The following is an 18,179-nucleotide window of genomic DNA, read 5'->3' as shown; positions in this document are numbered from 1 at the left end:
CGAGAAACAAATTCCCCAAGCCTGTCATTTGCTCCTGTTTAAATGCAATTGTTGCAAATGCCAATTCAGCATAGAGGCTTTGTAATTGAAGCTTCTTAGCTCAGAGGGTGTTGCACTCCCCCAGCAGGATTCACAGGAGGATTTGTGACATTTTTGTTCTAAGTCACAGGAGTATTACCTCACAATCAGAATGGTGCAATACTTTGGAAATCACCTTCCATCTTCGGATACTGCATTACACTATAGACACACTTTTCTGCATGAACATTCATAATGACAGAAAAGCAAATTCTTGTCCCTCTGCCATTTAGCCTTTCACATGAGTCTTTATAATTTATGATTTTCTCAAGGTTTAAATTTACCTGTGAAAATTGTGACAAGTGATATCCTACCAGTTATTGGAACATCAGGTCACCCTAGCTAAAGTAAAATGACACAGGATTCTTTCCACAGAAATGACAATCAAGTATGAAATACAAACCAAAATAATGAAATCATTGGTACATGTACATTTAGTGTCACTCTGCTATCTCCATTCTTCACTCCAAGCTTGTGGGAGAATTCACAATGTATTGACATTACTAGGAAAAAAGTCCTAAACTGATACTACGAATAGCTGGAGCTGTGACAAGATAAGCACAGCATGTTTACTCTGAAGGCACCCCTGGTTGACACCAAAGCCTCAATAGCTCTATAACCACAGTCATCGGCTTGGAGAAATACCTATGCCGCAAAGCCTGATCACGAGACCACCAGACATAAGAAAGGAATCTTGATCTTAAGATAGGGTGGTAAGGAAGGTGTATGGCACACTTTCCTTCATTGCTTGGGGCATTGAGTATAAAAGTCAAGTTGTAGCTGTATAAAACTTTGGTTAGCCACTTTTGGAGTATTGTGTGCAGTTGTATTCACTGCATTACAGGAAGGATGTGGAGGCTTTGCAGGGTGAAGAGGTTCACCAGGATGTTGTGTGGATTAGAGAGTACTAGCTATAAGGGGAGGTTTGACAAACTTGGTTTTCTCTGGAGCTTCAGAGGCAGCCTGATGGAGTATATAAAGTTATGGAAGGCAATAAATAGGGCAGATAGTCAATCTTTATCCCATGGCAGAAATGTCAATAAGAGGGCATAGCTTTAAGACGAGAGGGCATAGCTTTAAGACGAGAGGGGAATAATTTAAAGGAGATTTACAAGGCAAGTTTTTAATCACACACACACAGATGGTGGAAGCAGATACGATAGCAACTTTTAAGAGGCATTTTGACAGGCACATGAACAGGCAGGGAATGGAGGAATATTGATCATGTGCAGATTAAATTAGCATCGTGGTCAGCACAGACATTGTGGCTAAAGGGCCTGTTCCTGTGCTGTACTGTTCTGTGTTCAATGAACTGTGGGCAATAATTAATTATGCACTCATCTGAACTTGATTGGCTCAGTAATTCTAGCTAAGATGCTATACTTTAATGAAGTGGTAAATAGAAGATGACACAGTGGCAACCAATAGTTGAACTGCAGTGGGTCACAGATAGCACAGATGGGTTGAATCTGGATCAGACTGATAAGGTGAAACAGTCTCCTTACAGGATAACAGAAGGAACAGGAGGGAGATGGATCCTGTAAACAGGATTTAACTTCTGACTGAACTCTGGAAGATGATGAGAACTTGGGACCACACAAAAACCTTGGACCAACACTTGCAAGAAGTGGGATTCAGAAAATGCTAAATATCCCAAGTCTGACGGAGATTGCTCTCTTCATGCCTCTGGCAAGCACTGTACTGTGCAAGCAGTGTGCGCTTACACTTAGTCTTTGCAATTAAGAGTTTGAATAAAGCTTACTTTTCAGTAGTTGCTAGTTATGCGTCTTGTGCAAATTCATTGCAACAGTGACCCTTAAGATTGCAGTTATGATTTATGTACACAGAATTGAATTTCAATGTTCATGCATATGGTGAAAATGAAAGGAAACAATTTAGAATTCAATCAATTTATTAAGTTATTCTTTCACATCAGGAAATTTTAACATTTGTTTTAATTATCAAAGTCAAATCTAAACTGAATATTTAATAAGATAAAAGATCTGTCAACACATGGCAGAATGAATAATATAAAAGATGGTAAGTCCACAGTAATTATTTTATTAGAACTCAACTTTTGACTTTGAGAATTGTTTTTAAGCAGACATACTCCAGACTGATCCCTGTTACTGTTTCAGTCGTCAATCTCTGAGAAAATTAACTCAATTTTTCCATACTCCATTGTCAGCAATTCTCTCCTTAGTTTAGAATCTTTTGTAAATTTAACTGTGTTTGACTTCAGTTATGTTATTCAAAACAGAGCTGGATAATGGACTGAAGGTAAGTTTCTATTGAAGCAATTAAATTATACACAGAAACACAGTCTTCTGTGAACTGAGGTTACTGTCTCAGAAACTGAATTGTGAAATGGCGGCCATTGTCTGCAACTTGTTCTTTTAGATTTTATTCATATCTTCACTTCAGCATTTGAGAGGTATTGTCCATGCCAGGATACCTCAGCGGATGAAACAGGTAGTGTCCAAACCAGGATTGACTATATGCATTCTGTTGGACATGGTGGATCTCAGTGATTTAAATATCCTCATTTCATGCTAATTTCTTGTTTTTGTTACTTAACATAACAGTATATCACCAAATGCAGCAGTCATGTATTCAGATTAAATAAGTCAATATAATTACTTTTCCTGGAGATAAAAACAAGTGTTTTTTTTTATTTTATGTTAATTGATGCTAAAGTTTCATCCATATCTCGCACGAAGTGTTGCAACTTTTTCAAAGCTGGGTTAACGTATTCTTCTAACCACTCTTCCACAGTATCTGGATAATAGATTCTTTCCATTGCTGTACGCAGCTTACTTACAGCTGCCTCCCAATGTGCATAGACACTAGAAGACATTTATTATCCATTATTATTTAGAGTAATGCTTCTGTTTCATTAGACAGCCAGTTAGTTTTAGATCAATAGTTGTTTCTATAGTTTAAGATACATATTAAATGGTACAAACTAAAGCACCAACAAAATAAAATCATACCCTCTAACTTCTCCTTCAAAGTTCTGAATTATGCCAGGGTGGACATATTTTCTCCTTCTGTGGTAGTTACTGAACCATCCTCTTACATATCTAATAAAAGAAAGAAAATTGGTAAAAGTCTGAAACTGGACCAGTTTATCTTAAAATGTATAAAATGCCTGAAACATCTATCCTAATCATAAGAGCTAATATTTATCAAAGGTATAGTTAATAATCTGCAATAATTTTGTATATTGAATAGCAATAAACTTAAGTTGGGGGAAAAAATCCAGTTGAAGCCAAATGCTTTCTGACTTTTTTTTAAACTGTATCAAAGAAATGCATTCATTAATTCACTTTGAGGATATAATAACTTCAGTAACTATCATTCTATGATTCTATTTCAAGTTTTTAAGAAAAAATCATTATGAAACAATGCTGAAAAAACTGTATAAATTTTGAAGCTTAATTAATGCCTATTAAGTGATTTAACAACTTTGTTGGAAGAACGACAGTCAGCAAATATATAAAAGCCTACTGAGTATTTATAACATACAAGGCCATTGTTTCATTATTGGACAACACAATATAGTATTTCAAACAGGTTAATGCTTTCATCCAACCAGTGGAGAGGGGAATTTGAATGAAAGCATCAACAAGTTGTTCGTGACCCAGTAACATACATCTCAGTGCAAATATATCCCACTTGGAGGACCACAAAAATGTCATCAAAATAAAACGCCTGGAGTTTCTCTGGATCATGTGGATGGATAGATAGGATATCACTAATGAAAAGTATAGCACCATATTTCTGTGACTAGATTTCTGGACATATAGTATTTGGGGTACAATTCAGAACTCTGTTTTTAATTCCCATAAGTTTTGCACAAACCTCAGCAGCAGCGACCTATAATTCTTAAGAAAAAGAAGTTTTTCGAAAATATTTCTGGCTGGCTTTTCTGGGGGTCCTTCAGAACAGGTCTTTATCTGTAGTCAGTTACAAAGGATTGGTGGAAAATACAGCCCTCGGCCTCTGTACTTAGATCATAGGATCAGAAAGCTGCCCGTGAACAAAGGCTATTCTCAAAGTGAACTTAAGCTCTATCCTCTCCAGAGATGCCTTCAGCCAGAAAACCTAGACCACTAACTTTATGAGTGAAATAGTATTCAGCACTTCAACTTTTTAGTGTAAATTTGTTAATTGCCAAAATATATGAATCTTAAAAAAAATAGAGTTCTTACATGTTTTCATGAAGAAGTTTATCAACAGACTCCTGTAGGTAAGTGATAACGTAAGTTACGTGGTCAAGTACTTCACTGCCTGGAAAACTGCCAGCATCTTCAATGCTAAAAAACAAGTATATCAGAATCTCCTCAGACTGACATTTTACCTGTCAATTACTGCTTATTTTTTTTCAAACTGCTGTCACTTGCCATTTACCATCCTCACGAGAATGCTATCAGTTGTGTTGTTTGTTACTGGCAAATCACAACAGCAATAAATATGTCTGATAGCTTTTCCAACCTTATCTTTAAATTCCTTGTGTGATTGACTTAAATTTGTATCTGATTGCTCACATTTTACTGACCAGTATAAAACATCTCTAGGCATTGTGTGATTGACTTAAATTTGTATCTGATTGCTCACATTTTACTGACCAGTATAAAACATCTCTAGGCATTTCTCTGACTACAATCCTTCATAAAGATAACGTCCTTTATTGGGCTATCCCTTGAAGATTTTACTACAAGGAAGAAAGCCCAAACTTTAAATTTATCCCTTCACCTCAGTAACATCCCAGCAAATATACAATGTTCCCTTCTCCTTTTTATTACATATTATTCAGATAATGAATGCCAAATTGAAATAGACTGTGCAGGACCAAACTCACTTTTGTATTTGTTTTCTAAATAAGAATTGAAAGAGATAAATTTCAAAAGACATAATTTCTGGAAGATTCTAATGAAATACAACATGACAAATAAAATCCATTGATCAGTTACCTTAGAAGATTAATTCCTAGACTTTTGCATCCAAGAGACTGTTTCACATATTCCTCTTCCTTTTCAGAGAACACTCCTATTTTAGAACACACAATAGATTTTTCAAATTTTGGGGAAATAATTCTTGTTCCAGATGTAGGACAAAAGGGCATCATTCCAGTTAAAATAACTTTAAAACTTTGTGCCTGGCTTTATTGATATTAGTAGAACTATCAAGGTAGAACAATAATCTCCTGGTTAATCCACTCAAAAGCAAGTGGAGATTAATCTTGGCTGTTAGTGGATCTAATTCTCAATGGAAATCATTTTGAGATGAAGCATGTGATATTGCATTTCTCCCAGACTTTCCACAATTGGGCTAGTTTGATATTATTTACAATGATACACCCAATAAATGTAATATAGATGTTATGACACATATTTATTTGGATGCATGTATTGTTTCACAGTATTTACGCTAGCAGTCAGGTACACCATACTCCCTACATGTGATTTCCACTTGATTTTTCAGTCTCATTCGAGCTGGAAGTATATTGAGAATAAAAGTTGCACATACATTTATCAGAACTGTTCTCAAATGGAGACTGCACTGCTTTTCTGTTCAGAGCAACAGCACTGAAACAAACTTAAAAAGATTTAGACTGTGTCTGTGATTCGAAGTAAAGACAGTGAATTATGTGCTTTTGCTTGAATATTAACACAGAGAAAGCAAAATCATTCATTAAAAAAAACTTTTGAAACCTTTGATCTAAGTGAAATATATCTCTGCTGATCACAATGGAAAAGGAACCTGAACTTTGATGGGGATGCTGTTCAGTACATAACCTAGTGATAAGATGAACTAACGTTAAAAGTAAATGCTGTTTAATTTTCGTGATATTTATTGAGAAGGAAACAGTGATGAAAATAATTATACAAAGGGAAACTTGGGAATTCTGTAGGAAGGGAAAGTTCTAAAATTAAACAAAATGTTGCTGCAAGAAAAAAAAAACATATTTAAGCAATGCTCCTATCCTCTGGCTGCCACATGTCTGCTCAACAAGTAGTCATACCTTACCAATTCTAAGTCAAAAACATCCAACAGAAGTTACTTTAGAAATTTACTACTACTTTAGAAATTTCTCGCTCAATGTGTAGAATTCTCCAAACCAACAATGGATCAGACAGAGAAGTCTTTACAATATAAAGCTGATAGGTATTTAAGCACCAATATATATTTAGGGCTTACCATGTCTCAAGGTCTGCAGACAGACCGCCAGGGATGGAATCCCCACAGGAAGTAATTCACACAAAACTGAGAAATGATCATACCTTGCAAAACAAGATAAAAGACAAACAGAAAAATCATTGCTCTTTACATTATTTGACTATTTTCTTAGTTTGTACGCACACTGTTTCCAAACGTACTGGAGAATATATTGGAGGAAGATTTATCCTTGCAACAAGTTTGGATGCCATTAAGAATCTCCAATTGAAAATGGGTTAAGTTCTCATTAAACTGAATAAGTAACTTGAGAAAAAAGAACTATGGTTTATACAAAGATACATTTTTCAATTAAGAAGAAAATTAGCAATCTTCGCAGATCTGTTATTAAGGATGAGGAAAATTAAGCAAGGCAATAATAGCAGTCGACTTAAAGAAGAGTACGTTCGACAAGCCATACTGAATAATCAACAAAAGAAAATAGGCAGAGAGATTGATTCACATTTGATTTTGGTGTAAACAGTGCAAAATCAGGGTCCTTGCATACCTCTGCCAACCAGTGATTGCTATCCCCTGTAAATGAATGGAGTTCTTTGGCAGAGTCTCAGCTACATTCAGCCACTGCAGGTGATTAGCTAAGTGATAGCTAATGGATGTTAGACATTGAGCTGCACCTGTAGCTCCTTTAAAAGCACTTGCAAACCACATCTGAGAGAATCCTGTGCTTTGATACTTTTGTATTTGAAGTACTGTGAAATAAATCAAATTAATATCACATTATGAAATATAATCTGGCCTATTATCTTTAATACAAACACCATTTCATCTCAGTTTATTACAAATGCAAATTAAAATGTGTTTTCAGCCTCATCTGGGCAGCAAAGTGACGGATTTACTTTTAGCGAGAAAATTGATTGACATTATTGGATGTGTCTTTCGAAGCCATATACCCATTGGCTCAATTTTTCAAAACAGTGACACATTATTTGTAACATGAGAATAATTTTTAAAATGCACCAAAGAAAACAAGTACTGGTAATTAATTAAATCAAATTGGCAGCTACAGCCTGTAATCATGGATACATTACAGAAATTTCTCAATCTTACTGGCAGGGGGAATTAGATCAGCTTTGCAATAGTCTTCATTAAGGCCTTTTAATTATAAATATTACAGCATGTGAAAATGTTGAAAGTAGAAATAAACATCATCACTCTGATAAAGGATGATGCAATTTCTTACAAGAAAGAGAATTAAAGGACCATCTTGTCTTACCAATGATCTAATACATGACCCTCTTAGTCTTTAAACAAGTCTCTTCGCTATATTTCATATTTCCCTTTTTGGGTTGCAACGTAGCACAAAGCTCACCTACTTTAACGTTGAATGTGTTTGCACCTTTTCAGTTTACACACTGCTTCAAATTTGAACCACTTCTGCTACTGTTTATCACTTTCACTATCTTATGGATGCTGAAAATTTTCAAAATAATTTTACTTACTCATTTTATGCACATCAAGATCAGCATTATATACCCAGATCATTGGTTCAACCAGCTGATCCAACATGGATTCTAATGGGAGATAAAAAAAAGCAAATTATGAATTAATACATGCATCAAATGACAAAAACAAAATAAATAAAAAAATTCTAAATAAAGAACACAAACTTAATTGATTATAAAATGCCAAAATAAATATAAACTTTTTGATTACTTCTCAATTCATAACTATTTGTATTTGAATTATTTACAGATGCCAATTAAGGATGTCACCATCCTGGTACAAATATTATTATTCTATTAGAGCCATAAATTCTGAAAGAAACCACATTTTTAATATTAATTATGAAAAACTATCAACTAATTGCAGCAAATAAACAGCAAATATTTTTGATATGTTTCACCTTATAATTATTCAGGGAATACCGTTAAGAGTTGAAATATAGATTACTTCAAATTTTTAAAACTATAATTATTCTTCTTAAAAGAACCTGCTACATTACTATTGGCAACAAACCTTTTCTAAATTCATCTAAGATAAATAATTTGCATATTAATTTAAATTTTGCTTCAATGTTAATTTCAATTATGAATAAACCAAATTAACACATTCATGAGACTGAAAATATCTTCTGATTTATTCTTACTTAAACATCAAAAATGACTGTAGTTCCTTGATAATTTTGTTACAATACCCTGGCATTGGTTGAGAAAATCCAAATGAATACCACTAAATCAAAAGGCAAAACCTCATAATATAAGGACACACAAGTATTATGCATAATAGGCACTACATTAGACAAAAATCAACACAGACCTTGGGAATTTATTATAAATCTGAATATTGAGATATACAGCTAATGAAGAAATTTATTTATCACTCAAAGCAGCAACACCTCAAACCCCCATGGCAAGAACAACAAAAAAGAGATTATAGGATTAAAAAACAAGTCAACTAAAAATCAAAGCAGTAAGGAAATCAAACAGTAGTATGGATGAGCATAAGCACTATGCCGAAAAACAGGCCTGCTGAACAAATCAATGAAACCAAATGTTTATTTATTTATTTTTTAACCTTTACCTCCAAACAGTCAGTGACAAAGAAAAACCAGTAGTACCTTTAAGTTTATCTGCACTGATATTTCGGAGCATGTCATCCCACATGATAGGTTTTACATTTGAGTGAGTAGCAATGATGTAACTTGCAACTGCTTTCACATGAGACATGAACAGACTATCTTTATTAGTTTGGCCTTGCTCAATCAATTGCTTGGATTCTTCACCATCACCAAGGTAATAAACCTAAAGGTAATATTGCAGATTATTAATTTTCATTTAAATAAGGCATTTAGAACAAAGCATTGCAAGACTGACTGAACAGCCTCCGAAGAAAATGGGGCAGAACTTGCTGATGAGTTGCCTATATGGGTTCATCTTTTCTGCATCTATTTTGTGGGAGTACAGTCCCATATACTCAACTTTTGTTCACAACAGAGAAGAAAGACATTTGTCCTACCGAGTTAATTTCAGAGCATTCCCATCAGTCCCATTTCCCTACTTATTTCTCTGTAACCCATTGTCTTTCACATGCCCATCAACACATGCCCTGCATTCCTCTGCCAACCACCCATAAGAGTGGTAATTTATTGTAGCCAATTAATCTATCAGCAAGCACATCTTTGGGACGACGTAGAAAACCGGAGCACTCAGAGGAAACCCAGCAGTCACAGGAATAACATGCAAACTCCACACAGAGAATACACTTGGGTCAGGATCATACCTGGGTTACTTGAATTGGGCAGCCGCAGCACTAACTACTGTGTCACTGTGTTGTCCTAAATCCAATGCCCTTGGCATTCAAAAACAATACCTCAAAAATCAATGAAACCTTTGACACAAAATGAAAATTACTAAGGTCTTTACTAAAACCTTTCAAAAGAATCACAAAATATTTAACTAAGCTCAATTAATTAGAAAAATAAATTACCCCATACTTATTCTTGTCTTTTGCAGCTAATTCAGTGGACAGATATTCTATTGCAAGTGCTGGAGAACTAAATCAAGTTAATGACCTGCCTGTTGGATTCATTGTGGAGTCCAAGAACAGGGTGCAGGTGGAATATTATTGGCGTTGAGTAGTCTGCAGGCTGCGCACTTCTAGGGTCATAGTAATCCCAAATTTGGTCATGCTTATGTGGAGAAATGTTGACAGCTGCTAGCAAGTTTCAGTTGGCCAAGTTTTCACAATAAACATTAAACCTTGCGCATAATCTTGCATTATGATGAGACGGAGCACAGGAAGGAGATGGAGAGCCTAGTAGCATGGTGTCAAGACAACAACCTTTCTCTCAATGTCAGCAAAACGAAGGAGCTGGTCATTGACTTCAGGAAGTGGGGTGGAATACATGCTCATCTGCATCAATGGTGCTGAGGTGGAGATGGTTGAGAGGCTTCAAGTTCCTAGGTATAACCAACAATTTGTCCTTGCCCAGCCACGTGAAAGTTACAGCCAAGAAAGCACACCAGCACTTCTACTTCCTCAGAAGGAATTTCAGCATGTCCCCGGTGACTCTTATCAATTTTTACAGATGCAGCAGAGAAAGCATCCTATCCAGATGCATCACAGCTTGGTATGGCAGCTGCTCTACCCAAGACCGCAAGAAATTGCAGTGTTGTGAACGCAGCCTAGTTCATCATGCAAACCAGCCTCCCCTCTCCCATTGGGCAGAAGATACAAAAGTTTGAGAGCATGTACCACCAGATTCAAGGACAGTGTCTACCCACTGTTATCAGACTCATGAACAGACCTCTCATAAGCTAAAAGAGAACTCTTGATCTCCCACCCTACCTTGTCCTAGCCCTTGCACTTCATTTGTCTACCTGCACTGCACTTTCTCTGTAAATGCAATAATATATTCTGCATTCTGTTTTCTTTTTACTACCTTGATGTAACTATGTATGGCATGATTTGTCAGTATGGCACACAAAACAATGCTTTGCACTGTATCTCGGTACATGTGACAATAATAAACTGATACCAATACCTCATCTGATCCAATGTGTATCCACTTTATGTCATTATGTATTGCCATTATCTGGTCAATCATAGACTTTACCAATTCCATAGACTCTTCTTTATGTGGATTGAGACTGTTAGGGAATGTTTTCACTTCACGAAGGTGAGAAAAAGCTTTATGTTTAAGTACAAACTGTGGGAACAAGTTTTAAAAAAGAGAAAAAAAATCAATGCCAGCTTAACATTAAAAAATGCTCTTTCTTAATTTCTCTAATCTCTCAAGAGTTATTGTATTTCTCAATGGCAAGATCAAGCTGAATTGCCTGGAATTTCTATTTGTGAATGCTAGATAGTTTAAACTCATCTCAGCTGGATGTGGGGGCCCATCTTGCTGGCCCTTGTGTCCAGTGATGTGGTCGAATGGCAACTGGGCTGCAGATGGCGAAGACTGGGGAAGGACTTTGCTAGCTTTAAAGTTCTGTTACATTTTAAGAGATGTTAAATGTCTCTGACATTCAGATTTTAATAAGAAATATTAAAGCTGAGGTAAATAATTTAAAAATATTAAAAATAAGTAAAATTAAAAACGCAAAAATACTTAAGATAATTAAACACATGCAGCTAAAGCAAAATAATGAAAAAAAAATTACGTAGCTTCCTATGTCCCCTAATCTGAAGGGCCAGTATCCCAAATGAATTCAGGTCTAACCAGAGTACAACCTGAAAAACAATTCTCCAGAGTTCAGCAAAAATCCAGAGTGTCAGATACAGAGTTATGCTATTTGATAAATCTAGACTTCCTGTACTTAAAAGCATGTACAGAAATCCAGAACTAATAGACAATGAAATAGTAAAATACCAACCTTTCACATAGGTCAGATGTACAACCATTTGCAAACAGATCAAAGCCAATTTCCACAGCCAAAATAGAGGGTTTCCACTATCTCTACTTAGATGGTTTGACTAATATTACTCTGACGTACCATATTTAAAATACCAACATGATAAAATTATGTATCATTTTATGAATATTTCCTTATTTTGATCAGGAATTTAATTCTAAACAAATACAAGACTGATTTAAGTTACACGTGCTAATAATTTCTTAAACATTGTGTTCTGTAACCATAATTTGCAGTAACTTTATTCATGAATATATTGAAAATTTTATTAGTTAGTCACAAATGCCTCACTATTTTCTTTTGTTTCTAAACTCACCTCCATGTGGCCGAAGGTTTGCACTAATGGAATTATCTCAAACTTAAGTGTCCTGGCCAGATCCATGAGATCTTTGATGTCAGAAGGACTGCAATGCAGAATGTATTTCATTATTGAACATCCACACACATCACATTTCAGCACAAGCTCTTTGTTCCTGTCTCCCACAGAGCTGGTTGAATTTCATCAAGTTGTTAAATAAACTCCAACAGAATAACCAGACAATCTGCCTCACAGAAGAAAACATGCAAGACCCCTTTCAGCATTTCACACAATCATTGACAAATATCTTTGCTGCATGCCTGCTCTTCTGAGGTTGCCCCAGAATGGACCACAGCTTTCCTCTTTGCTTGCATGGCTGATTTTCTGCACCAACCATCGGATCTGCTTCTTTTTGTATTGGAAAATGGAATTCATCAATGCATGTGAATGGCAGAGCAGCTTCCAATTCTTAACCGAAAGGAAAGGATTTCTTAAATTCTCCAGTAAATTCACTCCAGACTACTGATCCGTCTGCAGGTCTAGGTTTTTGATGGATTCCTTCTCTGCACTCCAAAAGAGATAGACCTCTTGCCTTAACAGCTATATGTCTTCTTAGATGTTTCCACTTATGCTCAGTTTGATTGTACTTGACTGCCAGAGGCGTGACAGTGACGATCCTCTTGGCTCCCTTGCTAATGAGATCCTTAATTTTCCTTTGAAACTCTTTACAGGCCAACAGTTGACAGATTTTCCAACCCAAGCACCTAAGTAACATTTGAGATTTTGCGGCAGTCATAATTGATACAGCCCTTCATAGTTGCCATCCACTGCATTTCAATATAAAGCTCCACAGCTTGGCTCTAACTACCTATCTGACCAGAGCCAGTTTGTGCATCTCAAAGCACCTGGACAAAGAATAAAATGGGAGACACAGACCTGAGAATATGTGCTTTGAGATCTTCCACTATATTATGTGCCTGTGAACATATTCACATCGTAACATGTAACACATGGTCACAACAGGAAATCAACTGGTCCATCTGCTTCACGTGCAGTTAAATATAGTAATTTATTTTTAGGAAAGGAAACAATGCAAAAGAATGAAATAATAGTGATTTATTTTGTATTTGCAACATAGAAAGAGGTGCTGCTAACACAATGTAAATGATCTTACCTACTGAAATCCACAATGCATAACGGACAAGGAGATGGAGGGGCAACCAGAATGCATGTCACAGAATACTGAGAAGACAGGCATGGCTCACACCTGGCAGACCACGTAATTGCTGGTATGCCACTTCCGGAAGCATCCAAGTTATGCAGTCTGCACAGCTTTGTAAAGTGGGTTGTGGTGGTGTGAACTGTATGCACAGTTGTGAATACAACCAAATGACAGTAAACCACGATGGCTTTGCAAAGAGGATTGTGACCTAGTTTTATGCCAAGAAAGTAATAGTAATTTAAAACAATTGGAATTAATTAATTTGTGTTATGCTCGCTGGTAATTCCACATTTTAAAGCATTTTTTCGTTAATGTTGTTTTGGTTTACTATGCCATCTTATGGTTAAGAAGAAAACAACGTCATTTCCACTAACAAAATATTAATCCACTTGTATATCAGTCACCTGTAAGCATTTGGAGATTTTAAAACTTGTAAATTTCCCTCGTATGGAAACATATCTTCGTACTCCAGGAGAATACCATCTGCACCAAGGTGTGCAAACAGAGGAAAGATCTGTACAAAAAAAAAACTGCAATGGACCTTTTTCAATTTACGTCTGAAAGCCTTAATCAGCATGCTATAATTCTATTCAACAAATCTTTCCTGTAACGTTTTGTGATCTTTGAATAATAGCAAAGAGTAGGATAAGTCAAAAAAAAGACATTTTAGAAAAAAATTTAAAATTTCTTTTAATATTAGAAATAGAAAATCTGTAAGATTCAGATCTTTTAACAATGAAATTCAGATCATTGCCATTTTATTACAGAAGGAATATAGTTATTTCACCCTCTGTTTTATTCAATGTGGTGAGGGTTAAGTTATCATAGTTGGAATTTAACAATTAGAGCAGAACATTAAACAAGTCAAACTTACTGTCATTCCTATCTTTTCTAAGATACAACATTTGCCTTTCCATACCTCATATTCTGACTTGACTTGCAGTGTTACCTACAGGCTAATCACAGCTGACAAGTAGTTGGTCAAAACAGCTCTTTGCTTTTCTAAACACTCAAAAATTCGCCATCATTTTTAGTTTTTTTTAACTGCTGTGCCAAATTAATCACTAGAACCCTAGAACTTTGCAGCATTGAAGGGATCTACCAAATATTTTATTCACTTAATCACATTTTCCTTCTACTTTTGTCATTTTCAAATATTTAAATAACTACTCTTTTTAATGCTATAAGCACTGAATATAATCAACTTCTAAGCATTCGCATGCCTGTGAAGTCTTGAATTCCAAAGATTTACTTTGCTTTGTGTGAAGGTTTGTTTCCTGACCTCAGTCCTAAATGCCAAAACCCCTTATACTGATACTATGTCCCATTGTTCTAGACATTCCAGCTGGCTTAAACAGCCATTTGTGATCTATTTCCCAATCCCTTTCATATTTTTATATGTCTCAATGAGATCTACTCTCATTGTTCTAAACTCGAGTATCAGCCAAACTTACTTAACTTTTCCTCATAGGACATCTCCCTTATATCAGTAATTAAATGAACCAACACTTCACTGACACCAAGGCAATAATTTTAGTTCAAATGAAGAGAGCCCAATTCCTCTAATCTGTCCTAAATAAACCTGTTAATACTCAGTAACTATCCCTTCTGATCCTTTCTCTGGCTCTAACATCCTCGTAAATACACCCAAAGCTTGACACCATATTTTAAATACTGCTTCACCAATCAGATAACACCTTTTGCTGGCCAAACATCATTAACAATAGCTAACCTTTTGAAGGTTACAGTGACTTTTTGTTGCACTGCAAAGTCATTATTAAAGAAATATAACAAATTCCACACATTTTGTTTGGTAAATTACCTCACGCAGGTAGGAGATCTTGGGTGGTGCACCTTTCAAATCCAGATGAACCAATTTCAAACCTAACTGTGGAGGTTTAAGCATTTTAACATCTGCCTCCATTGGTTTATCCCCTTGACCATCTGCCATTTTTCAAACAATTTAAGGCAATATGCCACCTGAAGGAAAAAAGATTTAAATTATCTTTGTGCACTGGCTTATTTTCATCCAAGCTGTACAATATATCGAGATGCCTTGTACACAATTCAGGGCTGCAGCAAAATCTTTCAATAATGTTGTTAGCCTTTAAAATATTCAAGGAATAATATTCAAATTTGTACCATTATACCAATTAGCTTTCCGACAGATCCACACTCAATTAAGTGTTACAAACAAACTCAGAAATATGAAATGAAAACAATTCTATCTGATGATGATCAAGTGGAGCACAAACACATTTTGACAAATTTTCTGCACCCAAAATATTGAGGGTAATCTTCAACCGATACTCAGGTTTCATGTACGAATGGGAAAGTGTCCATGTTTTGAGGTGATAAACTTAAATACAAACCATGCTGTGGGTGTGGACGTGCATGCAGGTGCAATAATTAGATAAATAGCGTATATGCCTCAATTACAAGAAAGCTGGAATATAGAGAAAGAAAATCTTGCAATAGTGCCAAGCTTTGCTGAACTTACATTTATGGAACTGTATGTACGTTTCATCTCCTGAGCAGATTACACTTGCACTAGAGCCAGCGCAGTAATATTTCACCAGACTGAGAATGAGAGGAAAATCTCTTAAGGAAAATCAAATAGAATCGACCTAAATGTGTGAAGGGACTTGACAAGATATTACCTATATACTCTAGAACCAGGAGGTATAGTTTCAGGATAAGAACAAGGCCATAGTTCTGAAAGAATTTCTTCACCCTGAGGGTTGTGAAACTTTGGAATTTACCCCAGAAGGCTATGGATGATAAATCATTGAGAATATTTAAAGCTCAGACTGATAGATGTTTGGAATCCAGGAAACGAAAGGCATGAGAAATCAGAAATGAAATTAAGAATGATCAGTCATGATCTTGTCAAATGGAATGGGACTGAGATGTGTGGTTTACTCCTCATCCTGGTTGTAATCCATTAGAGGATTGTGCCATATTCCCACACGATCAATTGCCAGCATTGGCATCCATGATAAGCAACTCATCCATAGAGATGTGCATGCTGGGCTGAGTTAGATGTCAGAATGCATGGTGTTGGAAGAGCAGTGGAAAAATGTTGGTGGTGTCAGGGACACCATGCTATCTCACTGAACTTTCTTTTTTTCTAAGCATGTATAAAGCAGCTTTGCCATCCCTTTAAGGACATGCCAGCCAGTCCCCTGAAATGACACAATGCGCTAAAAGTCCAAACACAGGATTGGTGCCAAACACAAACACCAGCCACGCAGTGTGAAGCTTGTCCACTAACAGGTAACTGGGAGGGGACCTTCCCACCCAGGAGCAAAAGGGGCAGGCCGGAGACAATGATCAGTTAACACCACCCTCTTCCCCCCAAAAACAAACCCGGCGCCCTCTCCACTGACGGTCCAGTGGGCTTGTGCTTCAGACTTGCTGCAGCGGTGGCCGGATCGGCGACTCCCGCGCTCCGAGGGAACAGTCCCCGCCCTCGGGCTGCAGCGTGGCAGCGGTGCCGCGCCTCGGCCTGGTGCCGGAGCTCGGCCGTCTGTGTCCTGCCCGGACCGGAGACTTCCCCACACCCCTCCCCGGCTTCCACCCCGCCATGTCGGCCCTGCGCAGAGCAAGTTCCAGAAAGGCGGAGGAGAGGAGCGGCCGCGGCCCGCACGGTGACCAGGCCCGGCCCAGGTAGGCGGAGGCGGAGGCGGGGGGGGGGGGGGGGGTGAGGGGAACGGGCTGCGCTGCTTCGCACCGGGTCTCCGGCCTCCCCGCAGCTCCCGACCGACGCGGCGTCTCCCGTCCCAGGCCCGGCGCAGACCCAGTGCGCATGTCCGGGCCCCCGCCGGGCAGAGGGGGTCAGCCCGGGCGCTCCCCTCGTCCCGCTGCTGGGGTCTGCTGCTGACGTCCAAGCACTGCATCGGAGCAGCTGCACAGGCCGGCACCGCTCCCTGCTGCGGGGGGAGGGGGAGGGGGAGGGGGAGGGGGGGGGTGAATGGGGATCGTAGCAGATCTTCCCTGCAGCAGTGCCACAGGTGGGGGCTTCGCGGCCCAGCACTGTGGCAGTGTCTCAAACCTTGCACCTACTGCATAGGGTAGCATGCAGCCGGGGGTTGTTGCTATTGTGCCCAACTATAGTGCCTCGCTGGTCTCCATTGCACTTGCACGGGCGTAAGGGGCAGCACTGCTGTAGTCTCAAATACTCCACCTGACGTTGCGCAGGTCAGCACTGCTCCTTGCTCCACCAGTTTGCAGGTCACAAATGAACAATGGTGCAATGGTTTGCAGAACACCTTTACACCTATCTCTGCTACAGGGTTTCGTGATAAATGGATCGTAGTTCTGCTCAAAGGTCACCATTGCACCCATTACGCTGTAGGAGCCTGCAGATTAGTAATGCTGCAGTGAGCATGTCAGAACTGCATGCATTGGTGTTTACAGGTCATCATTGGATGTGTCACTGCTGTAGAGGTTTACAGTGGATTCACTGGTATTGGTTATTATTGACACATGTATCGAGACCCGGTGAAAAGATTTTTTTGTGTGCCATCCAGGCAGATCAAGCCATACACAAGGTAGTAAAAAGAAAACAGAATCGAGAATATAGTATTGCAGTTACAGACCAAGTGCAGTGCAGGTAAATAACATAACGTGCAAGGGCCATGACAAAGTAGATTTGGAGATCAAGAGTTTGCCTTTAGCATATGAGAGGTCTGTTCGAAGGTCTGATAATAGGGGAATAGAAGGTGCCCATGAGTCTGGTGGTACAAGCTTTGAAGCTTTTCAATCTTCTGTCAGAAGGGAGAGGGGCTCAATTATGTTAGCTGCTTTTCTGAGTTGGCAGAAAGTGTAGCTGGAGTTCATGGAAGGAGGCTGCTTTGCGTGATGGTCAAGGTGGCAGTTGTGGACAGAGTACAGGTGCTCCGCAAGTTGGTTGCCGAGTCTATACTCGGTCTTGCAGAAGTAGAGGAGATCACATCAAGAGCACCAATTGCAATAGACGAGG

The 18,179-nt window shown here is 38.0% G+C and overlaps 2 protein-coding genes across 7 annotated transcripts in view; one reads left to right on the top strand and one right to left on the bottom strand.

The window, feature by feature from the left end:
• Positions 1-1,975: 1,975 nt before the first annotated feature.
• On the bottom strand, positions 1,976-17,412 carry LOC127579799 (hexosaminidase D-like). 4 transcript variants are annotated; one of them, XM_052032739.1, is made up of 13 exons: positions 16,929-17,113; positions 15,018-15,175; positions 13,600-13,709; positions 11,992-12,079; positions 10,802-10,966; positions 8,876-9,059; positions 7,758-7,829; positions 6,806-7,007; positions 6,283-6,365; positions 5,055-5,130; positions 4,293-4,397; positions 3,072-3,161; positions 1,976-2,924 (listed from the first exon to the last, which is right to left on the bottom strand). In XM_052032739.1, exons 2-13 carry the CDS (start codon positions 15,144-15,146, stop codon positions 2,750-2,752), a joined length of 1,479 nt encoding a protein of 492 aa, XP_051888699.1. In that variant the 5' UTR covers positions 15,147-15,175; positions 16,929-17,113; the 3' UTR covers positions 1,976-2,749. The 4 variants fall into 4 exon arrangements, with proteins under 4 accessions (XP_051888699.1, XP_051888701.1, XP_051888700.1 ...); XM_052032741.1 differs by lacking the exon at positions 16,929-17,113 and adding an exon at positions 17,382-17,412 and having other exon boundaries at positions 1,985-2,924; XM_052032740.1 differs by lacking the exon at positions 16,929-17,113 and adding an exon at positions 17,261-17,350 and having other exon boundaries at positions 1,985-2,924.
• uts2r2 (urotensin-2 receptor 2) overlaps positions 16,405-18,179 on the top strand; it is a 116,925-nt gene continuing 115,150 nt past the window's right edge. For 2 of the 3 annotated variants that reach the window (XM_052032745.1, XM_052032744.1), the window contains exon 1: positions 16,405-16,864. In XM_052032745.1, the coding sequence (XP_051888705.1) occupies positions 16,782-16,864 (83 nt within the window). In that variant the 5' untranslated portion in view covers positions 16,405-16,781. The remainder of the gene's footprint in view (positions 16,865-18,179) is intronic. The other variant, XM_052032743.1, reaches the window with a different exon arrangement.

The sequence above is a fragment of the Pristis pectinata genome, chromosome 18, assembly GCF_009764475.1.
Source record: "Pristis pectinata isolate sPriPec2 chromosome 18, sPriPec2.1.pri, whole genome shotgun sequence".
NCBI lineage: Eukaryota > Metazoa > Chordata > Chondrichthyes > Rhinopristiformes > Pristidae > Pristis > Pristis pectinata.
The sequence above is the reverse complement of the archived record's forward strand: the minus strand, read 5'-3'. Positions and strand labels throughout refer to the sequence as shown.